General features: G+C 39.0%; 1 protein-coding gene across 1 annotated transcript in view; it reads left to right on the top strand.

The window, feature by feature from the left end:
• Positions 1-25370, top strand: part of LOC103144383 (neural-cadherin-like) — a 163495-nt gene that overhangs the window by 81683 nt on the left and 56442 nt on the right. The window contains exons 10-22 of the mRNA XM_016676047.1: positions 312-482; positions 2037-2209; positions 6996-7163; positions 10483-10732; positions 11201-11328; positions 11669-11855; positions 14161-14304; positions 16338-16621; positions 17124-18732; positions 19473-19566; positions 20382-20566; positions 21529-21758; positions 23264-23541. Coding sequence (XP_016531533.1) covers positions 312-482; positions 2037-2209; positions 6996-7163; positions 10483-10732; positions 11201-11328; positions 11669-11855; positions 14161-14304; positions 16338-16621; positions 17124-18732; positions 19473-19566; positions 20382-20566; positions 21529-21758; positions 23264-23541 — 3901 coding nt within the window. The remainder of the gene's footprint in view (positions 1-311; positions 483-2036; positions 2210-6995; positions 7164-10482; positions 10733-11200; positions 11329-11668; positions 11856-14160; positions 14305-16337; positions 16622-17123; positions 18733-19472; positions 19567-20381; positions 20567-21528; positions 21759-23263; positions 23542-25370) is intronic.

The raw sequence follows: 25370 nt of genomic DNA, 5'->3' as shown, positions 1-25370 counted from the left end.
TGGTTGAACAAGACTGCTTGAAATGTTAATATGTGGAGTCATTATGTTATTCCATCAATCATTTTCTTTCAAGCTTTGGTTATCTCTTCTTCATCTTAATCACGGAGATATGCGGCTCTTCAAAGGGGGGCTCGAATTGCTCAGAATAAATTAATAATTGTTTACTTGTCTCGATTTATGGATTGATGGATGGACGGACTCAAGTGAGAGAATTGGAAAACCACTGAATGGATGAGTGAATTTATAAGCAATCGTGTGTATATTTGCCAGAGGGTTGATGAAGGGCCTTGATTATGCTTCTGACTTTACAGGAGTGATTGTGACAGCCCGGCGCTTCGACAGGGAGCGGCAGAGAGAGTATTCAATTACAGTAACGGCCACTGATTGGGCCGAGGAGCCGCTCATTGGCATCTGTCAGCTTGCCATCCAGATACTGGACCAGAATGATAACAGCCCCAAGTTTGAGAATTTGCGCTACGAGTGTAAGTGTTAAACATATATTATTCATGAGCCAAAAATAGCAACACTGAAGCACAGATGGAACGCCGAACAATACAGTCGTGAACAGGCAGGGCAGAAGTCGCAGTGCATGGCCTTTATCCTGTTTAATCGACCAATTTGAATTTAAAAAGGGCAAACGAGGAGCATTACTTGGTGAATATTTGAAGAAAAGGTTTGATGACTTTAATGGCTAAAAATACAAATTAGTTTTAGCTCACTATGTGTTGCTATGGCATGTCTTTTCATGCACAAACAAAAGATTTCAGCTCCTAGTTCTCCAATTCTCTAATTGATTATAGGTAATTAATAGTGGAGCACATCCATTTTAGCTTGGTTAAGATGTGCCAAAAAAGGCCATTAGTCCAGCTTTCTGCTAATGTGTTTAATAGAAATGTAGATAGTTCAAGACAGTTTAGTTTGTGAAAACCGTTTTGGCCAATACAAAAGCTGTGTCCTCCCCTGACCACATTACCTCAGTTGAAGTTTACATACAATCATCACTGGCATGGATGTGATTTGAGGCTTTTCAGAATCAGAATTATTATTATTATTATTATTATTGTTTTTTTTATTTTAATTATTAATTTGAATCTTTTAATTTTGGGACAGGAAAGATAATGAAGTAAAGCATTTTGATATCAAGATTTAGGTGAATCTTGACACCTGAACATATAACTTCTCTCTGGAGTACCTTTGGCTGTCCATGTGGGCAGCTGCAAATTTCACTTGAGCTATTTGGAGCTAGTGCTTCGTTTTTGTTGTCACTTTTTCAGTCCAAGCCACTGTGAGACTTGCTTCATTGAAGACAGTAACCCTGATGCTCTGGCAGTTTCCATTTGGTTGTTCCTGAATTGCCTAACCATATATTTTATCTGAGAGTGAGAGTTGGGGTCAGATTGTTAATGTTTTGACATAATTATGTGTTTCAGCATCAGATTTATTTTTCAGTTCTACTCTAAAATACATAATTTATTCCAAGGGTAAGTTTAATGTTGTCATATCCAGGTATCTTTAAGGCGTTGTCGTGGTTGGTGATGCTGTGGGGTAGGAAGAATTTCCAGTAGTTGTCACTCTTGCAGTGAATCTGAAGAGGCCTATAATTGGAATTTGTAAAGCATAAACCAAAAATTTTAATGAGTTGTGCTAATTCTGCCAACACGAGTGGCAAATAGCCAACCAAACACATGTCAGGATCTGGCTGATGGCTACAAAAAGTGGGTGGCTTTGATACAATTTGCTAAGAGACATTGCTAAGGGTGTAAGTAAAAGCCCAGAATCCAAATTGTCCATCCAATTCTCACAAAAATTAATTGAAGCTGTCTTATGTAGGCTCATTCCACCCTGGAAAAACAACTGTTCAAATAATTAAGTAAAACCCAGTGATTACATTCATGCTTTTGGTAAGTTTGTGCAAACCTCCCATTGGAACTAGATGCGTTTTGATCTTTATTGCCTTCTGCTGGGGAATACAAAAATATGTTCGTATAAGTCTGACAGTGAACAAGATTCACGCAGAAAATACTTGTCTTCTGTAGATTTTCTAAGAGAAGACACACTGGTTGGTACAAGTTTCCTCCGTGTGGCAGCTCACGACGATGACTTCGGCACTAACGCAGCCATCACTTACTCCATGTCAGTGGAGCAGCCTGAGTACCTGCGGGTCAACCCTGTGACTGGATGGGTCTACGTCAACCAGCCCATATCTCAGGTTAGTCAGAATGCAGTAGATTTGTTGGCCAACACACACACACACACACACGCATGCACACTCACTGACTAATGCATCAATTTTGATGCATTAGATGGTAGCCCGTGGGTTTGTGTCAACAAAGTTAATGAACAAGTCCCATCAAAGTGCTTCCGTCTGTGACTGCCATTCTGCCGTATGTCTTCCTCCCAGGGGTGCTGCATTGTGGGAAATGCCACAGAGGGGAACAAACAGAGAGAAAACAATTCAAGCTAAACAAATGATTTAAAGCATATTTAACAATGTCAGATTTCTGTAGGTATATTTGAAGAGGATCACGGTAGACTGAGTTATAAAAGAAAGTACTTATCGCCTGGCTGATGACTGTTAATGGGTGGAAAACATTTTAGAAAGCCATTTATCACAGAGTGCAGCTGCATCCTTAATTACTGCGACTTTCTTGTATTGAATTTAAGATAATTTTGTCACCATTTATAATCTCATACTTTAGAAGGGAAGCATGCTGCATTCTGCAATCTAAAATGTCTCAAATGCTTTAAAGACACCTTGAAGACTGGATGATTATGCATGCAGCCTTAATGCAAACTATAACAGAACACTACAAGATAGTCACTTACCATGCTGTCAAAAGATGCCAAAAGAAGGGATTTGTGCCTTGCTTAGGATTTTGAGTTTCTCCAGAGAATTAACCTGCCTATACCGATTTTGGCTGATTCTGATATCTTCTGTAGGAGCTGGACTTAACAGCATTCATTTTCTTTTTAGGCTTCCTGCGGTAAGCAGCCATTAATTATTTAAATTAAACACAAAGGGAACGTCACAATATGTCTCTATCAGAGAGAGGTTCTGTAAAAAGGGATTTACTATTATTTTCAAAGATAAAATGAATGTCGAGTTGATATTTTGAATGTCTTTAGTGTCTTATGATAGCTGGATTTGTGCAGTCGCCACTCTTACCTGTGTCTTTGTGTCTACAGCCTAAAGAGTGTAGTCTCACGTATTAAATTTGAGATGTTCAAGATACTGCCAACATTTCCATATGTAGTATGGGCCACTACCGAGTGAGGGTGAAGACAATCCAAAAAGACAAAATACAGCAAGTTTGCTGCAACCGACTGTACCTTCTTTGTATTGGGTGAAATCAACACTAGGTTACTTCTCTGGTCATTTAAAAAAAAAAATGTTCCCAAGCCAGATATGAATTTATATCCTGTGTCAGATATGCCATCTTAACCGAAACTAGTTTACTTTTAAATGTGCTTTCATCTTTGGTGCCACCTCTAATGTTTGGTAAAATCTCTCTGCTATGGAAAATAACGTCACGGTGAACATTTTTGTTGAGAATGCATCTAAGCAGTGTCTAAATGGTTATATAGCAATGTGCGTATATATTTGATTTAAAATGAAAGTTTTTAAAAACAATCTAGAATTAATTTTAGACATTTATTGTCTGACTTAGTACAAATCTGATTTATTCAACATAGACAAAAAAAAGAAAAAAAAAGCGACAACGCCAAGCTTTGTATCCAAAATATTTCAATTATTAATCCTGTTCTTTCCTAACTAGTATACTTATTCCAGCCAAAAAAGAAACAAGTTCAAGACCTTTCAGTATGGATTACTAAAGTTTTTATCGCGGCTGGAACAACATGTATTTTTTAAGGAGCGACTCTGTTTGCCACCTGCCTATGTGACCCTTTGTCAGTGGAGCCACTTTTCTGTCACTGTGGTTCTGTATGGATGTTCCGGTTCTGGCTGCACGACTGACATTTTTCTTATTGCACCAATCTGAACTTTGTCTTTAATTGTATCCAGGAAGCATCCTGTTGTCCCGCGTCTCTATTGTTTAATGACGCATTATAATGTGTGTTGCTGTTGTGTTTAATTATGTAAATCTCATCATATTTACCAACATTATCTCTATTCATGACATCCACAAAAATACAGACTGCATGTCATTACAGCAAAATCAAGACAGCAAAAAAAAAAAAAAAAGTTAAATTAGTTTGTAAAGCTGTCTCGGTTTTTTGCAGTTCTTTTTATTTTCTATCTATCCATCCATCCATCCCTCCCAGGGAAAACCCAGGCATGTTCAGGGAGAATATACAGTTGACTCATTGAATCATATTTTTTGTAAAAGAAATATGTTTAAGTAATAACCAGTGGATTTTATCCCCAATGTTTATCATCTAACTCAGCTCTGCATGACATTCTGTTTACATTTTTTATGTGTGGTTGACTCTTTATAACCCCACAGCCACAGCACATTCCGTGTTTGTTGTTTCTCATTTATTTAAAAAAACAAGAAAGAAAGTGTTGTTCTTTTGGCAGACACATACCTTTTCACTGTTGGGTTGTTTATTATTAAACATACTTTTAAGCGTGCCAGTATCGGAAATCCACGGCGGCATCTGCCTTATGACTTCACCGCTAGCTTCATGCAAAATTAAAAGTAGTAAGCCTCCAAAACCTCGTCAAGCGATGATGCTGCATATTTTAGCATACTTTCAGAAGCTGTTTGAATCGTCCTTCAATCACGCTGCAGCGGAAATCATTAAAGCACTTGTGTTTTCATGTAAAATGTATAATTGGTCTGAGACGATGCTCTATTTTGATTTACTTGTCAGTTTCTCATTACACAGTAATCAGTACCAGACCATTTTAAAACTACAGTAAAAAATAAATAAATAAAACACAGTTACCAGTATAAACCCAGTGCTTCAGCTGAATTTGAAGGATAAGGGCAACTGAACAAAGGCAGATATTTTTATGTCCCACTGTAAGACAGTGCCTTGCACAGCCGTGGTTCATGAAGTGTCAAAACATTGTACAGTAGCTACATCTCCACAGAGAATTAGGTGGAAAGGACTGGAAAGGCTGGCACGACTGTATCCAGACTGTATCCATGGATAATTTCAGGCTGAGATGAAAATAAAAAATAAAAAAAATAAAAACATTTATTGCAAATCTAATTTAAAACCTTTGTCGGATGTTTCCAGATATTCGGTCTGACATTCATTTATTTAAAAAAGCAGCAGCAGCCGCTGGCACCACGTTGGACAGCACAGATTACAATCTTTGTGTTCTGAGTTTAATCTTTTCAAAAGAGTTGTTCACAAATACTAATTAAATGCTCCTGTGAATAATAAATGTAATTTGGAAACTGAGACACATCCCTTTTTACCACACACTTATATTATGATAATTTCCTATTAACACGAATAGGAAAAAACAGGTAATAGTGCAACTTAAGAACTGATTTAAATTATTCATTGTGAGTGTAGAAAAGAAGAAAATATTGTACAGGCATAAAAAAGTACTTCAAGTGCGCTATATTTCCCTTGCTCTAACTTTGATGAACAGTCCCAGTAATCTCTTAATGAATGTTTTCAACATTGTTCACTTTGTACTATGTGAAGCAACTTGAACTGTTACTTTTAATCCACGGTCTCTTTGCTCTTCATCTCACTTTGGCTAACCACCTAAATTTTATTCAGTCGTGATGAACTCTTCATTACATTAAGCATATTTCTCTTTCCAGTAAGCTAGTCGTGTAAAATAATTACATTTTTATGACAGTTCAAGCTGTTTATATCATTATGTTTCTATGAAAGTCTTCTGCGCCTGCAAATGGATTATTTTATTCATGAAGATTAGCCTCTTTACTTCCCCTCTCATTGCAATAAACAATAACTCGTCGCCCTCGGGTTCAATACTAAATGTTTACAATGTTAAAATTTGCCTTAATCTGTAGAAACGGCTACAAGTTGTAAATATCCTGAATGTGCAAAACAACTCTTGGCCAGTTTAAAAGAACATTTTCCTAAATTTGTAAGTCTCTAGAGTCACAAAGGACATTAAGGAATGTCACTGGCTATATATGAATGTATAAAACTCGCTTTTGTTTTGTGGCTTCCACTTGTTCTGTTTTGTCATGATATGAGAACATTCGTTTATTGAAGAAAAAAGCAAAACAAACCTCAGGTAGGAATGAAAGGTTTCCAAGCAACAATTAAAAAGAGTCACAGGGCCCTGTCAGTTTAGGTGTTTCTTCTTGCTTTATATGCTATGCTAATTCAACTGAAGCTCTGATAGACTTTGTCTCAGATGTGATTATAAGCCTCCAATAATATTTTTTGGACATGCATTCTTTGCTTTACAAATCCTTCTATGAATTGCAAATGAGAAGCCTCGGGACAACCCAAAAGTTTGTCCTGCTCGTCACACTGATTCAAGGTTGAAGCTAAAGCAACCATTTTTGGAGCAAAAGATGGGCTGAGGGTGCAGAACGATGGAGCATGCCTTTTAGATTTGAAAGCCAACAAAGAGAGAGTAAAATTACATTTTCTCACCTGAATTTTGGATTTAACAAAGTCAATGCCATGAGGTGCTGCGCCGCCTAACGATGGGGATATATATTTTTTTCACCTCTGGACTCCATGATATTTTAAATTACTTCTTATTGACTTTATAAACAAATGTCAGTTAATTTTCTTTGTATCGCTCTAGATTAATGGTGGTCTTCTCTTGCAAGGCGTCAGATTTTGATTTCTTTATTATGACAGATTTTTTTTTTTTTTTTATCTTGAGATGACAAGAAAAATATCCTGTTATCATGAGACAGCAACTTTTATTTTCATGTCATAATGAGATATGCTTTTGTTCTTAGCATCTGTACCCCGAGGCTTTGCTGTATGCTATTAATTGCTCTTTTTTTTCTGTAAACTTAACAGTTAACTATGTCTCTTGATCCTGTAAACACCTGAGTTGTTAACTCTCTCTACAGAGAACCTATATAACACGGGACATTATCGCAACAGATGGAGGAAATCGCAACACTTCCGTGGAGCTGGCAGTGACCATTACTAATGTGAAGAATCAGCCTCCTCAGTGGGAAAAAGACAGCTACAACGTTGTCGTACCTGAGAACACTGCTAGGGATACACCTATTGTGGTAAGGCAATTTGCATCTTTAATTGTATGGTGTCGCTCTTAATGTTGTTAGATTTTTCTTTTGTTATTTAAGGGTTGAATTAGCTGCTCGTTTGGTGTTTGGGTTACTGAAGTGTGAACCGATGATGTCACAGAATCACATTATGTTCGTCAGTGGACTGACAAAAAACTGGAAGCACGTTGGTTTGAAGTTAGCGAAGTCTGACACAGAATCTCATATGCTGAGCGTGTTTTCTGACTTCGTGGCTACTACTAAAAATAATTAAATATCTTTGATGTGAAGAAAATATAAATTCAATTTTTAGACCGCAAATTCCCTTTAGTGCTAGGAGAGGTGCACTGATAAGAGAGATTACTTATAGACTCAAATCACTGGGTTAAACATTGTTATGTAAACTGCAGTTCATACTTTAACTGCAGTTAAATAATCAATCAAAACTGAATGACAGTTTTGATTTTCCCTTATTACCAATTACAAATGGAGTTTTGTATAGTTTTTCTGGCTTGTCATGTAAAACTCTGTAGCCTGATCTGCCTTAAGGTAAGAAACTGTTTGGCCTTACTTGAGCTGCCTTTCGTCACTTGGACTTTAAGACACATGCTTAAATAACCTAACAGCATACCCTGATATGTAGCCTGCAGTTAATTTGCTCAACTCGAACAAAATAAGTAAATAAAATACAACTGGCTTAGTCCAAAGACAGAAAATTTTTTTGCCTGACAGCAGTCCTGGAATGCACTAATTAACAAATTGCATCTCATTTGTTTTGCCAGATTAACTCTGTTACAATTTGTTTATGCTAAGCTAGGCTAATCGCCTTCAAGCTCTAGTTCAAACATAGATGAGAGTGATGTCTTTTCACTTTTGGCAAAAAGCGAATAAATACATTTCCCTAAATACAAAGCTGTTCCTTTTAGCCCAGCTCTTTAGCATCTCAAAGCAGCTGAGCGTGAAGCTAGAACCAAGAACCGATTAGCATTGCTGGCATCAGACTGCAGGAGCAGAAAGCTTGTCTCACTCTGTCCAAATGAGGAAAAAAACACTGCTGGCGCTTCTAGAGGTCATTAATTATTAATATTCAGGGTATTTTTTTTTTTTCTGTGTAGAAAATTAAACAGGAGTCTCTGGACTGTTATTCCACATTTTTCATTAGTGCCTCTTCTCGTAACTAGATCAAGATGTTCAGGTTGTAGCATTTCTGCAGGTTGTAAAAATCTTTTGCAGGATTAAATCACTGAATGAACATCAAAATTGCTTCTTTCATTTTCTTATTGATAAGAATGAATATGTAGCTGCATCTCAATAACTTAGAGTATCATTACTGACATAAAATATTCAGTTACATGAGTGAAACACAGACTATGTAGACTTATTACATACTCAGCAATACACAGTACCTATGAAAAGTGTTCATCCGTTTGGGCATTTTACCCATTTATTATTTTTACAAATCAGTCATGACATCATCGTCAACCCAATTTGACTTATTTGACACAAACATACAGTAATACAAAAAAAAAAATCTAAACCTTTACTGTCAAAGTGAAAAATGATTTCTGTAAAGTAATGACAATTGAATAAGAAATATTTAAGTCTATTATGTTAAAGTCCATAGTTATAAACCTTGTTGGTGGGTGTTTATTAAGTCTTAATGTTTAGTGTTCATGTGACTACATCTGGTCAAATGGTTGGAGCTCTTCTAGAAAAATAAACAACTAAAAACTGCCTTTCATCTTCCACTATAAAGCTCAAAGTCCTTAATGTGGTCATCTACAAAGCTTCATATTCTCTTTGACAGACGTCTTAGTGCAGTTGCTTAAATTGGATATTGCTTTTTTATAATCTTTTAAACTTTTACTGCAACAGAAGATTGCTATATGTAGATATATGCCCTGAATTATTCTCGTATTAACCAACTGGCCATTTCTTTTCAGAGGCTGCTTTGTGAAATGAGATGTAATTGGTGAACGGACCCTGCAAATTCATTCTGACAGATGTGATTAGATTACTGTGATAAGATTACTGCCATTAAGTGTCCATAGGAGCCCATACGCCATAATAACTGTACTCTTAAGTGTGCTTTATCACGGTCAGTGCAATAGAAATAAACCTCCAGAGTCTACATCCCTCTTTCTTTTTGATCAGAGTCTATAGACTACCATGTTTTATATATAGTATTTATCATGTATTTTGAAAGGAGCTACTGAGCTGTTAGAAGCAGCTCAGTAGCTCTTTGCTGATCTTAGGCTGATGCTGGTTTGACGTACAATCTTTTTATAATCTTTTTGGCTGGAAGTAACTAAACTCAACCAAAGAGCATTGGATTGTTGTTCCCTTTTCTAATATGCATGTTGAATGCGTATTATAAAGTACACCACATATTGCACTAATGATTTTTTATGGGGTTCCAGGTAATAAATATATAGTTGAAACCATTCAAGCCTTCTTGTCTGCTGGAAAGCAGGAAGTCAGGTGCCATCAAATGATAAATTCATGGAAAGATTTGGATATATTCCTTCAGGTCTTTTTCTTTTCTTTTTTTGTTTTGTACTGTTATTGTTTTATGGTGTTCTCACTAAAATGCTTGTTGTTAGATATTTTGTGATAATTCTTTAGAACACCAATGTAATCAACATTCTGACTTCTGCAGCTTTGAAATGGCCATAATAAACCCTGGAGTATGCAATATAAAAATATAAAATTGCTATTGATTTTTTTTTTTTTTTTGCAAGAAAGAAAATAAGTTTGTTTTCTAAAGTAATTCTTTAAGTCAATATTTTTTTTTTTGCTTACAAAGTAGATCCTCCTGAGGTTATTGTTTTGGATCTGCTAAAGGAGTAACTACACAGTGACAAAAGTTTAAAGGCGCTAATGACATGGATTGGGTGGATCCTATGCATGCTGTAAGCTATGCTTTGAGTTGTGAGCCATGCACCTTTGTTCAACCCTTGTAGCACCATCTGAAAGCACACAGAGCTCATTATCTCAGCTGATCAACGTGCACAATGTAAAGGGCAAAGTGATTTGTAAGAAGTTTATGCTTGTGCATTTATGGATTTACTTTATGATCTAAAAGGAGCAATTGATTAGGACACATCACTCACAGCCAAAGTTTGGCATATTAAACTTCATAGTTGATTATGGACTGGATTTTAACAGTCCTTGGCCACTTGGCACCCTTCTCGTAGTGCTGGCTGTAAGGGTTTTAACAAACGTGTCTGTGTCTCTGTCTTACTTTGCTTTACCCAGCACTTTTTGATATTTCACCACAAAACCTGGGATTTGAATTTTTTTTTGCTTTTTTTCTTGTCCTTTTCAGACAATCAAGGCAACCTCTCAGCTGGGTGACCCAAGAGTGACCTACAACCTCGAGGACGGGATGGTGCCTGAAACCAACATGCCGGTCCGTTTCTATCTCTCCCCGAACCGGGAAGATGGCTCCGCATCCATTCTGGTGTCAGAGCCGCTGGACTATGAGATCACTCCGTTTTTTTCTTTGCGGGTCCGGGCTCAGAATGTGGCTGCAGTCCCTCTAGCAGCTTTCACAAGAGTATATGTCAACATTACAGGTATTAAAATTGGATTTTACAATTGTTTGACAGTAGATTTGTAGTCTTCATAATTTCATTAGTAGGTTTCTGTAGTTGTAAAAGCATAGAAACGTTCATGTTTTGCTATAATTAACATTAACTGTGAACATAGAAGTGAAGGATTAATTCTTCTTGAAGCTATTTCTATTGTTAGAAATTTGTACCTGTCAGTTTGTTTGACTGTATCTTCAGCACCAAAGTAAATTTATTTGCCGTGGGTTTAAAGAACATATCTGTCTTCCTGAGAGTGTAACATGATAAAGTGATCATCCTTTTTATTGTAATATTTATACATATGTTGGAATGACAGCAAGCTTACTGCTAAGATGTGCCGTATATTTCTAGATCTTGCACAGCTACAGAGGCTACAAATCTCCACAAGAATTTATTTTTAATGTGTGAAAAAGAAATTATTAACTAGCCAATAAATCTCTTCTTTGTCCTAAGATGTCAACGACAATGTGCCATTTTTTACATCCTCTATTTATGAGGCCTCGGTCACAGAAGGAGCCCAGATTGGCACATCAGTTCTCCAAGTGTCTGCCCATGACAAAGACCTGGGTCTTAACGGAGAGGTACATGCAGATCTGTTTGTGTTTGTGTTGTAAACGTGGGGAGGAAAAGCTCCGCAGCTGACTCCACAGTGTTATTTCTCTGCTCAACCATCCATGTCACAGCAGAAGCAGCTTTATGTAGCGTCACAACTCATTTCCTCCACTGGGGGAATTTTTGTTCTACCTTCATCACAGAATTTCAAGGCATGGTTGAAAGCTGCTGTCAGCAGCTGTCTGAATGATTGCGCAAGTGTTGGTAAAGCCGACAGCATTGATTTAGTTTAATAAAGAGATACAGATCCAGGTTTAATTTCAACCGTTTCGGCGGTGGTTTACATTTCCAATTATCTGTGTTCCTCAGATCACTTACTCTTTGCTCAGCGACAGCAGTGGTGACCACAACTTCTTTCGCATCGACCCCCAAAATGGAGTCATCTACACGGAAGCTGTGTTTGACCGGGAGGCCCGCAGCTCCTACCTGCTGGAGGTTCAGTCAGAAGACGGCCAAGAATCAGCACGACCTGGCAAAAACAAACAGCCAAACACAGGTACAGGTTCGAGATGGCTGGATGGTTTTTTTCTATATCATGCGTATTTCTGGAAAAAAAAAACATTTTCCTTTAATGTGGCTACAGACAGACTAAACTCATAATATGCTGTCTTTTACCAGCATTATTTCGCGTAGGAAAAAGGTTATAAACATTGTTTTTGAGCATGTATACAGCAGGATTACAGTTGTTCAATTCTTGTTTTAGTCTTCCATCTTAACACCACTTTACGCTTTTGTTTTGTCAGGCTTTTCAAAGAAAGAGACTTGTTAGATGTCCCTGATTTGCATGAAGTATTCTTGTCTTCAACCTCATGAAAATGTTAAGCAGTCCATTTGACATCTCTAAATCAACAAGGGGAACTTCAGTGTATTGATTTTCTTTTTAAGCAGTCAGAGAGTAATGCCACTGTGATGCTTAGAGTGTTTTACATTTGTAAAACCTTCCTAGTCCATAAACAATATAAGTTCAAATGAGACAAGTTTTCCTTATACAATCACAATTGGACTGTCTGATTCTGACAGTCAAGGATCTGTCAAGCAATGATCTTGATGGATCCTGGACTTTTGCCCTCTAACTGACCAAAGCACATCTATACATTTATTTCAGTTCAATTCAGTTTCGTTTACATGCCTCCTCATTACAACAAATATCCTCATCAGGGATTTTACAAAAGCAACGGGTTCCGTTTAGATCTCGTCCAGTTCTTTACAATATAATTGGATCATATGGTCATAATTAGATTCAAGGATTTGAAATCCAATATTCTCCCAGTTACAGTACAATTGAATCAAAGTCAGTTGATTATACCCACACTGGCCACTTTATTAGGTACATGTCACTGGCAGCAGGTCGCACTACCTTTGCATTAGTTCTTCATGGCATAGATTCAATAAGTTGTCCACATAACTACATTGAGTTGCCATACTGTGATTGACTGTGTCATTATTTCTGCTGGCAAACAATCATACATGTATATAAAGTGGTCAGTAAGTTTATAAAAACCAATTGTAAAACGATTCTGAGGAACTCTGATATTTATTGAAAAGAAAATATATTCCCAGTGCCTTTTATCGTTTGCCCTGGTGTGAGAGTTTTGATTGAACAAGTCGTGATTTTTTAAACTTTGACTTTCACACTAATGTATTGTCTCTGTTTTAACGGTAAAAATAATTGCAAACACGGCCTGATGGGGTAACACTGAGCTCTCTAACTCTGTCTGGTGCACGGCGCTGTGTCTGTGCCTTGAGTTTTAAACAGATTACATCAGTTTACATTCACACCTTGGGTTTCAATTTGAAAAGCAGAATCTCTTAATCTGATTTATTCCACTGCCATGACCAGAATGCCTAAGCGTCCTGCAGCCTGAAAACAGCTTGGAGATTTACCGGTTTTATGGGTTCATATATTTATTTCTGCTGTAGTGCCCCCCAACCTTTTCACAAGTTCTAATTGTGCCTGTTTATTATTTAATCTGTACAGCTTGTGTTTGTAAACCTTAAATTGTGTGTGACATTTAGACAGTTAAAAAAATCTCAGCCTGTATCTGGAGTGATGCGACGTGACATTTGCATAGAGGATTGAGTCTTTCATTTGTATCTGTGAAGCTGGTATTAGGGTGTTGCAGGTGATGTTTTGGAGCAGTAAAGCCCTCTCTCTTGGGTTGGCAGGGCTGCTTAGCATTTACAATGAGGCCTTAGCTGTGTCTACATATCTTCCACATCCAGGAGGGCTCATCTACACTGCAAACATTACCTGTCTCTTTGTCACCCCTGCGGGAAACACCAAAAAAATAAAATAAAAATAGGGGAAAATGCAAAAACAAGCCAAGAAAATAAAGCTGCGTGCCACTATCATCATCTCTTTCTGCAACGGGTTTAAATTAACATGTTGACAGCAAGCTCTCAGAGCAGATAGTTTACTCTTTCTAACTAAAGAAATAAACGGTGTAATGAGGAGGGCACAGATAAGACACAAACAGTTGTCATCTTATTAATATTTAACCTTCCCAGCAAAGAGTTTCTGTATCTTTTCCCTGCAAAAATACAGGTGCTTGAAGAGGTTTAGCACTGACACTATTATTGTGCTGTCATCAGTGCTAAAACAATACATCAATTTAAATTTAAATTACAGCAAACATGAATCTTAATAAAAGTTTTGTAACCTTTAAGTTACAGGGAATTATTAAATGTTGCTTTCTCCCTAAAAAGAAAAAAAAATGGATTGTGAATTATACATACTCACAAATAAGAGTGTTACCCTATGTGTTGGTGTTTAATCTTTTCCTATTCTGTCACTTTTGCAGACACAGCATATGTGAGGGTTTTCATCAGCGATGTCAACGACAACAAGCCCGTCTTTGCTCAGCGACTGTATGAAGTCGCTGTCGATGAGAATGCAGATGTTGGTCTGACTGTTGTCACCGTCAGCGCCACTGATGAGGATGAAGGTACGCTTGAGGAAGCAACAGAAGCGATGGGATTCAAAGCGCTTTTTTTTTTTTTTGCTCCTACCAATCCCCAGAGTTGAAGGTTAAAAAAGCAAGCCAACAGGAATCCATTTAAAAGTTATCTTAAAAACGTACCTGGGTTTGCAGATTTATTTACTTTTATCCTCTCTTTCTTGGAAGAACAAACTTTTTTTTTTTTGGTACTCCATCTGTCCATTTTTCATTGACTGCTCAGTCAAATAGAAACTTTTTTGCAGAATGGCTTTTATTTGCAGCGACATGCACAAAGCCACCTTTAAGGGCAGACTTTTTCCAATCTGGCCTGTGCTCTGCAAAAATCGTGTCACTAAAATCAAACTGTGTACTAGTATTAGCAGTCATTTAAGTGCTCAGTAATGCACTGTGGCACATATGTTCCAAAAAGACTGACATGCTTCCCCACAGTAGGTGGGTGGGATTTAAGCAATAAAGCAGTTGCTCATCCTTCATATGGCAGTCTAAGATCCAGTTATCAGCAATGTTTAGGTCCGTTAATCAAGTATTTATGGAGAGCGGGGGTGCAGCTTAGGCTGGGCTGCCACACTAATGATAAATGGCTGTGCAATAACACACCAACCCCCCCAACATTAGAGATACAATGTGATTGTGCCAAAGAGGCTACTCTCAATCTGTCTTGCTTAAAAACTCCACCCTGACTCTGGTCACTGCAAGCCTGCCAGCACCCTGCGGTAGACGAGGGGGAACTCTGTCAGTTATGGCTGTTTTAATATTACAGATTAATGTATTAACACAGGATTGTAACCACTTAATCCCAACAGGATGATTGAAAGCAAAGACTATATGTTCCAGAAGATTATCTCATCTAACATTAGATTAGATGGTCTCCATAGGGGCACAGAAGATAAGTTGAGATATTGACTTCCTCTTTTCTCCACTACATCCCTGAACCTCAGCCAAGCCCCAAAATAATTCCCTTAAGGACAGTATAGGAATGCATTATGCTTCCTTCCACTCATTACTTTTCCGGCAGTCCTTTTTAATTAGTATCTGATTGAATTCAAGAAGACAAAGTACAAAGTTTCAGTTTAATGAAGTAATCAAAACAAGAAGGGGTTACGTGAATATGTAGTCGTTCGTGAGTGTTGGAGGAAATGAGGTGTAATACCCTCGCGACTGCTGCAGAGGCACAGCAACACGAAGGTAGGAGGTGTTAAAATACGGCTTGTTTCACTATGTCTAGATTGCCACAAACAGACCCGGCCCAAGATTATATGAAATCCTAAGAAGATTTCATTTTGGGCCCCAACTCCACTTTTGGCCACCAGTCACCATAATACCATTGACTTCCCTTTTACACTTTAGCAATCTGCATTTAAAAACTCTGATCCCACTCCTATGCAGTTGGCAACATACTAAAATGAAACTCTAAAGTTTAATATATGTGTTGATTTTATATCTTCTTGCTCATTGGTGTTATGGTGATCAAAGTGTGAGTCAAGATCCTTAAAGTAATGTATTTACAGTTGCCAAAAAACATAATGATATTTATAATAATAATGGTATTAAGGAATGTTTTGCATGATTACAGTCACAGCAATCCTTGAAAATTTAACATTGGATAAAAAAAGAACACTTGGGAAGTCTTCAATTTATGTAATCTTTTTGTTTCTTGTGTATTTTTTTTTACAGATAATACTCCAATTTTACATTGTAAAAGCTTTTCTGAAAAGACCAATTACTCATTAGATAGGCCAAATTATTCATGTCGCTGACAAATTTAGATTTTTTTCATTTGAAGTTTGATTCAGGTGGAAAATGAGACATTTCTCAAGATATAAAACAATGTAGAAGTTTGAATTAAAAGAAAATCTTGTATATTTTTCATTTAAAAAAGTAAAAATTGTCTGTTTGCATTCAAATCAAAATTGTGGTTATGCCTCAATGTTAACATCAACTTTCCTGTCCAGATGATTAATGCCCTCTTAAAATTTGACACCATTTTTCTAATCATGCATTTGTAATTCATTCCACAGGAGCCAACGCCAAGCTCCGCTACCAAATAACATCTGGCAACAAAGGGGGTGCTTTTGACATCGAGCCGGAGGTCGGGACAATCTTTATTGCACAGTCGTTGGACTATGAAAAGCAAAAGCGATACAAGCTGTTGGTCCTCGCCTCTGATGGGAAGTGGGAAGATTATGCTGCTGTTGTAGTCACCATAGTCAATAAAAACGATGAAGCACCTGTGTTTTCTATGAATGAGTACTATGGATCTGTCACCGAAGAGCTCGACGGGTCTCCTGTTTTTGTGTTACAGGTGAGAAGCCTTCAGTGAAAAAGAACACGCTGTGTCCGTTTTAGTAATGACAGAATCTCCAATTAACTTTAGACATATCCCTTCTTTTTAATGAGCTTCTTTCCTAGCTTTGCTCTCAGTGTAAATTTATGTGGCATCTAAGTAATTATTACAGTTTACTATTCTGGCATGTTATTTCAGTTTATCTACTGCTGGTGTTTAACCATAGCCTGGCATATTATAGAACTTAAATCTCTTTAATTCATGGAGACAGCAGAGATAATTCTTGTGCCGTAATACAGTGACACCCACTCTCAGGCGAGATGGAAAACACATGCCTGATCTGAACTCGTTGCTTTAATTAAGCTGGACAGGAACAGTGAGAAAACTTAGATGGATGTACACAAACGGAGGCCAAAGCAAAAGCCTCTTGAGTGATGGTTGAGAAGAGATAAAGGGGAAACAGTAATTTGGGTTTGAATGGGTGAATGTATTCCCATTTTCTAAAGATTTTGTCTTACAGGTTACAGCCACTGACCCAGACAAAGACGCCGACCAGGGAGCCATCCGGTACTCCATTCATGGCCAAGGTGCTGAGTCGCATTTCATGATTAACGACATCACAGGGGAGATGTACGCCCAGCGAACCGTGGACCGAGAGGAGCGGGCTGTGTGGCGCTTTGTTGTCATGGCAACGGACGAAGAAGGCGAGGGCCTTACTGGCTTCACAGATGTTATTATCAACGTGTGGGACATCAACGACAATGCCCCAACCTTTGTGTGCGCACCTGATAATTGCCATAGCAGCGTGGCTGAAAACTCTCCTCCTGGAACGTTTGTTGTTGAAATGACAGCTGTGGATCTGGACGACGCAGCCGTGGGTCAAAACGCCATCCTCACCTACCGGATTACAGATAATGCACAGAATTCGGACAACGCAAACCTGTTCACCATTGATTCCAGCACCGGCACCATATCCGTGGCGGCAGAAGGCCTGGACAGAGAGCTTGCTGATAGCCACCATTTGGTTGTGGAGGCCAGGGATGGCGGCGGAATGACAGGCACGGCCACAGTCACTGTGGTGGTGACAGACGTTAATGATCATGTGCCAAAATTTAGTGAGGACTGGTGTGGCGCTCGTGTACCCGAGAGCACACTAGAGGACTCGTCCCTCCTGGAGCTGAGTGCTGTGGACCCTGATGATGGTCGCTACGGCCAGTTGGCATTCAGTGTGGTTGCCGGAGATGCAGAGCAGCGATTCTATATTGTCAGTCACAAACTGGAGCAGAAAAGCACTCTGAGGCTCAAAAAGAAGCTGGACTTTGAACATCCAGATGAACAAAGGTTTAACCTCACCATCAAAGTGGAGGACTCCAATTTTGCCAGTTTTATCCACTGTATGATCCTAGTAGAAGATGAAAATGATAATGCACCTGTGTTTAGCCCGAGTTCCCACCTGCTCTCCCCTGTGCCTGAAGACGTACCAGTAGGCACCAGTATAATTCAAGTCGTAGCCACTGACTCTGACTCCGGTCTGAACGGGGAAGTTTTCTACAGCATTCTCCCCCATTCAGACCCGTACGGACACTTTACAGTCAACCGAGGTGGTGTTGTCACTGTCACCAAGTCTCTGGATAGGGAGACGGTGGCAGGTTATGAGCTGGTTGTCATAGCGACAGACCGTGGCACACCAGCGCTGACTGGCAGTGTTACGGTCCACTTGCCGTTGCTCGACAAGAATGATAACGGACCGGAGCTGGAGATGCTCTACTCCCCCGTGCTGTGGGAGAATGGGCCCGCGCCTCAAGTGGTCCTTCTTAACGGGAGCTCAACCCTCCTTCATGTTGTGGACAAAGACACCCCAGAACACGGGCCGCCTTTCCTCATCTCCCTGCCCTCGGCTTACTCTGCTGACTTCCACCTGCAGGACCATGGGAACGGCTCTGCCACACTCACCACCCTGCGGAGATTCGACAGGGAAAGGCAGAGCGAATACCACTTACCGGTCGTAATGATTGACAGTGGACTTCCACCGATAACGGCCACAAGCACTCTCACCATCACTATTGGTGATCATAATGATAACGCCCATCAGGCAGGGGAGAAAGATGTCTATGTGCATAGCCGCAAGGGTGAGTTGCTTGCTTACCCCCTCACTTCATTTCTTGCTTCTTCTTCCTTGTTTTTGCTTTTGCACTGCAGGCAGAGTTTGAGTGAAGAGGGAAAACTAAGACTAAAGCTGAAGGGAAAACTTATAGGTAAAGCTATACTGACTCGGTGTGGTCTGGAATCCATAATTGTTTGCTCACATTTACACTGTGTTATGCTATGATCATTATGTCAAATTCCTCCTCCAGCCCAGAGCGCTTTCATTCCTTCCTGTAGCCTAAAGCTCATAGGTACATCATTTTATTGCAGGATCATCATTCTTCTTTTGTCTGTGTTTCTTTTTGCCCTCCAGGTAAGTTGGCTATGAATATTGGCTTGTTAGTATTTTGATCCTACACAGAGCTACATGGCAGTTCTGGTAATTGTGGGTAACAGGAGTGCCATGACTCGTGGAGGCTGCCATTGTTTACCCAGCTGCGGTGCTCTGGCACCGCAGGTCGATAATAGCATAATCCATAGTGAGATAGCCTTGCTTCTTTAAGCCCCACGCTCTCTGAAGTGGAGCAATGAGAGTCTATTCATTCCAGCGGTGGGACTCCACATTTATGAGCATAATAAGCAGAACAGAACACAAGAATGCAGGAGAAGGAGAAGCGAGGGATGAAAAGATAAGTGTTGGCATCAGCAGATTCTGTCCAGACTGAATCAATGTGTATGTATGCATGTGTGTGTGCGTGTGCGTGCGTGTGTTTACCTTGAACAGGAAGGATGGGAAATGCAGCTCTAGGGAAGGTGTATGCCCCAGATCCAGATGACTGGGACAACAAGACCTACAGTCTGGAGACAAGTGCAGCTAAGTAAGAGCTCAGTGCTAATAGGCTATAATTTTTTTTTCCTCTTAAAACTTACTGATCTTTAAATGTGCCGCAGAGGTTTAAGTGCTAGAGCTTTGAAAAAATGTGCCGCATATGCAGGGGAAAAAAAAAAAAAAAAAAAAAAGTTGTGTGTGGAGTGATGAGCCTGTACTCCCCCAAAAAACTTCTCTGAATGATATCATTTGGTCTAAACAGTGCTTACCTTGCTATTTTTCCACAACTCGGAGGCAATTCCCTGCCCTCTACTATATCCCACACTTTCCATTAAGATTTTAATCTCTGTAATCTTCAGTGATTGTTATTCTGGAAACTGTGACCATAACGAACAATCACAGAAATCTTGATCATACTGCGGAACGGTTAAAGGCTGAAACAGCCTATATGACCACATTCTAACTACTTCAGGGACCTTGGGTTGTTATTCAGAGTGAACACTTTCAGAATCAGATTAGAAATACCGGTTGCATATTTGTTTTATTCATACAGCAACTTCTGTCACCATGACAACTACCAAGCCCTGGTAGGACCTTTTGGATCCGAAGACATTTTTTCTTCCCTTTTGTTTTTGGTTTTTTCTTCTACTATTTTGGATACATTTTTCTGCTTCCTTTTTTGTGTTTAAAAATGAATCCCTATTTAGCACTTCCTGTTCAGCAATGAATGAGTGATAAATATAGAAAAACAGATCCATCCATCCATCTAAAAATTGGCTACAAATTAACCGAGATCTCTAAAAAGCATTTGTCTGAATAAATCCTCTGTTGTCTTTCTGGTAACCGTTCTTCTGCTCTTCTCAGATACTTCAGTGTGAATCAGAGCTCAGGGATGCTGACTGTCCGACAAAACACTCCGCCAGGCAGCTACTGGTTAAGAGTTGGGGTTTCTGATGGGGTGTGGCCTGACGTGATATCAGGAGTCAGGGTTCACATCGGGGAGCTGGAGGAAAAGGCCATTCTGTCGTCTGCCTCACTGCGGTTGACAGGTAATGTGTGCAGAAACACATTTTCACCTGATTGCATAAATTTAGTGTTAATTCTAAATCTGTTGGTGGAAGCATTAGAGCAGGTGGATCGAAGCTTCGCTTAACTGTAGTGTTACTTTGCGACCTCCCGACCTAAAAATCAGAAATGGATTGAATAATAAAACTTTCCGATAGGCGAAAGCTTGCTCTTTGTTGACTGTGGTTAATTCTGTTTGGACACTGATGTTAAACGTGACAGCATGTTCCACGAGTCTGAATAAATTAGTACTTTTCCTTTAATGATTATCAAGTTGTCAATCCAGTTAACACCTAAATAACAGGCTGTCAAGAAATCTTTTTCCCCTCCAACTTGCATTGTTTAACATTTCTAAGCATTGCAAAGCATCCATTCACAGTGCTCGGTTTTCTTCTTCTGTTCCTTGCTCTGCTGCGGTCTGAGGTTCATGTTAGTGAATTCATTTTTTCTGGCAGTCTCTCAGATCAAATCTCCGTTATAAAGGTCAATCTAGAAGTGTCAGGTAAAGTCCTTGACATTTAAAAAGCCGTTCGGCGAACAGAGTCAAAGGCTGTTATGGATGCCTCTGACTCAGAGTTGTTATCATGTTTGAGAGATTAAAGATGACTGCTCACATTTTGCAGGTGGGTTCCACCCAAAACATGATTGATTTTCCAGTCCTTAAAAACGTTTTGTACAAGGCAGTTTGTCAAGACTCTGGCTTCATGCCCGTGTGCAAACTGATGATTTTATTTTTTTTCTTTTCTTTTCTTTGTACTGTGCTGCATCCGGACTCATTTAACTCATGGACGGCTCCAAGAGGAAGCAGATCAATAGAGGGAGATGTTAGGCTACCTCTTGTGTTAATGGAATAAGGAACTTCACCGACTTTGATCAACTCTCCGGTTGTCATTGACGAGTCAGTAGTTCTTATTTCATGAGCCTCCATTCTCTTTGTTTCCCAAAGGCATTACAGCGAGAGAATTTATCGACTCGAACGTCGAGGGGAAAAGTCGGCTGGAGGCGTTCTGGGACTTCCTGTCTGAAACCCTGTCTGTCAGACCGGGAACTATCAACATTTTCAGTGTAGCAGACAGAGAGGCGAGAACAGTGGACATCCATTTCTATGTGCTAACCAATAATGGCTACTTGCGTCCAGAGAAACTGCACAGTGTCCTGGCTGCACATAAAAAGAAGGTATGTATACCATCCTGTCAGACCGATAGAGATCACCGTTCATAAATCAAGTGATAAACCTAGGAGCTTGAGGGAAAGAGATAACCAAGCTTTTTATCTGCCCTTTCATTCTCACACTGAATTTCTGTCGGTTTACGGCCTGACCCTGTCATGTCCATTTGTCTCTTATTCAGTTGTTGTCAGTGTATCTCTTCCTTTTGGAGCAGCCTTTCTTTCCTCGACAGTTTTCCTCTGCATCAGTGTAACTACCTTGCCACTTTAGCTATTAATCTAGAGATCCAGAGCCATAGTCTTCCTGCACACTCTTCCTGTTTTAAATGTGTTATTAACTGCAGTACACACCCTGAACTCTTTCACATTTGTCACCTTAAAAACAATGTTTTATTAGGATTTTATGTGACAGTCCAACACAAGGTAGGATAAATTGTTAAAACGAAAGAGAAATGATATGCAATTTTCAAAAGGTTTTACCAGTAAAACTGAATGGCATGCATGTGTGTTTATATTCTGAAAGCAAACATGTTGCCTACAGCTCAGGTGGGAAAACCTTTTGAAGGGATAACTATAAGTTTGACATTCTACAAATGCAACCTTTATGGAACAGTGAAAAGTTGAAAGCCGTACTTGAAAGAAGTCCAGTTTAAAGTATGTCACAGCAGCGTAGGGATCATCGTGAACGAAGACACTCTGGTCAGATGAAACAAAGACTGAGTTTTTATGTCCTTTATGCAAAACATGGTTAATGTCAAATCTACCACTGCACATTTCCCTAAACACATTATTCTCTGAGTGAAACATGTTGGGTGCAGCAACTTACTATTTGCTGTGATGCAGGTACAGGATACCTGGTCAGAGTAAATCAAAATCTGCAAATGACTTCAGACTGGGTTGGAGGTTTGCCTTCATGCCGGACAATGACCCAAATATCCAGCCAGTGTTACAATGGAATTAGTTCAGAACAAAGTAAATACATGTATTACAATGGATCAGTCAAATCTCAGACATAAATCCAATTTGGGTTCTGGTACAAGACTTAAAGAAATTGCTATTTACAGATGCTATCCTTTCAATTTGACTACCCTTTAGTTATTTTGTACAGAAGAATGTGCAAAAGCAGCTCAAAACTTTTAGAGACATTTCCCAGAAATCTTGTAGCAGAAGTCAGCTCCAAAAAGTATTGACAGGCTTGATATTGCTGAATACTTATGCAGAGGCTAGTTTTGAAATCTTAATTTGTTAAACATTATTTTAACTTAGGCATAATTTTCCTTTTTACCTCAGAACTATGCACTACGTTGTGCTGGTCTATCACATAGGTTCCAATAAATGTAAGAAAATTTCTTTTTCTAATATAATGAAATGCAAAGCTGAAAGATTATAAGTATTTTCTTGGAAATCCCATAAATAATCTTGCAAGATGCAAAATCCCTGTTATCTTCACAGACCGTTATTATAATACCTGTTTTGTTTTGTTGTTTTTTTCCCCCTTCTTTTTCACACTGCAGCTGCAGTCACTCCTGCGTGTGAATGTAAGCCAGGTGCAGGTAGATGAGTGTGTTCGCACTGACTGTAAGACGTCCGGCGGCTGCTACACACAGTTAACCGTCAGTGACTCACCCGCCTTGATAGACTTCGGTGCTTTATCCCTGGCCTCAGTGAAAGTGACATCTTTGGCCGTGTGTGGCTGCGCCTCAAGAGAAATGACCCACCGGACGTGCTCCTACTACCCCGCTAACCCCTGCCTCAATGGAGGGACATGTGTTGACACACAAAATGGGTACAGGTGAGGGACATAGCACTTGTTTGACCTCAGGTGAAATGGACTCTGAAAAAAGGTCAAACATAAACTTGTTTCACTGTTAGTTTGTGCAAATAGTGTCTATAGGCATGAAATGCACTTGAACTACTCTGGTGTTGTCAGCTTATCCTCCACAAACTGGGATAAAGATATGAAACCACTCTTAAAGTAATTGTATTTGCATTGCAGCTTCATTACCTCATGCTGATTTTTCAATGAGAAAAATAACTTCTAATTTGGATACTGAGTATTATTCAGTATGGAAAAAAAATCGAACATTAAGAAAGACAATTTTCACATGGCATTAAACCTGCTGGTAATGCTTTATATAACTGTCTTTCTCAAGTAGCAAAGGCAAATTTTTCTACTATAACATTTTACAAGAAAAAAGTAGGGATGGAATGATTAATGTGATATTTCATATGCCTATTACAACTTTTTTTCAAAAACGCGACAAGCAACAAGTTTAGTGACCTGTTTTGTTATTAGTGATATTGACTTGTCTTGTGTTTTCTATATATCCACCCTGTCCTTAACACCAGACTCACCTTAATAAATTCCTGCTTAGCAATTTTCATCTGACTAACACAAATGATTCCATTTAAAATCCCTGTAGTCTTTATCAGACTTCACAGATTTTTATTTTGTTATGGTAGGACAGAAAAGGTTTTTTTTACTGGCATGCCTTCCAAACACAACCAGTCGTTGTGTAGACAGTGCCTAAAGGTTGACTCCTGATGACAACCAATACACCCACACTTTGCTGTATTTCCTAAGCGTTCACATTTTTGATCAGTGGTGAAAAGGATTTGTCTTTTGGTTAGGTTATACTTTCACCCTCCACATAACCAAGAGGCCATCATTCCGGTTGTCTTTACAGGTTTAATTCATGCAGGGTCACAGGCAGGCTGGTGACTATTTGTAGTAGTCATTAAACAGGCTGAGGGGTACACACAGTGCAAGGCTAATGGAGAGATGAACAAGACATATGATGATGCTCACACTTGTTTTCAGAGGCCAGCTAACGTAGCATATATGTTTTTGGATTGTGAAAGGAGTGTGGAGTACAAATGGACCCAGCGTTTGTATGAGGAGAACATGCGAACTCCACGAAGAAAGGACCCTGTAGAGATTTATATATGTATAATATATCTAACAAAAATGTAATAGTCGTATAGAAGTGACAAATGGTGGCACAAATACTTTTTCTTAAGCAGGTTTTTTTTTAGCCTTTCTCCCCACTGAATAAATGCATGCAAATGAACATCTGGTTTTAAAAAAATACAAATTGAGATTAAACTGCAGCAAAAAGCAAATGTATTATAAGACTTTAATTATTGTAAATGATGTTGAATGGTTTTTTTGGGGTTTTTTTTTTTACTTCAATACCTGTGGCAGGCGATAAACAAGAATCACCTTTTCATTGTTAAACTCATTCGACACTTTATTAAGTACATCTGGCTAGGACTGTTACCTTCAGTGTTGCTTTAATGGGGCACAGTGCTTTATTCTGCAGAAAGTTATCATCATTTTGGTCTAATCTTGGTCCTCTCACCTCTGACATCAGCAAGACATTTTCTTCCTCACACTACTACTCACTGGTTGTTTTCTCTTTTTTTTAGCCATTCTCCCAGAAAACCACAGAGATGGTTTTGTGGAAATCCCAGTGGATCAGCAGTGTCTGAGCAATTCAGATCAGCCTGTCTGGCACTAACACCATGCCACATTGAAAATCATTTAAGTTCTCTTTATTCCTCATTGTATATTCTTCACCACATCCAGATGACTAAATTCACAGAATTGCTGTTTTGTTA

The sequence above is a fragment of the Poecilia formosa genome, unplaced genomic scaffold (genome assembly GCF_000485575.1).
Source record: "Poecilia formosa unplaced genomic scaffold, Poecilia_formosa-5.1.2 Scaffold125, whole genome shotgun sequence".
NCBI lineage: Eukaryota > Metazoa > Chordata > Actinopteri > Cyprinodontiformes > Poeciliidae > Poecilia > Poecilia formosa.
The sequence above is the reverse complement of the archived record's forward strand: the minus strand, read 5'-3'. Positions and strand labels throughout refer to the sequence as shown.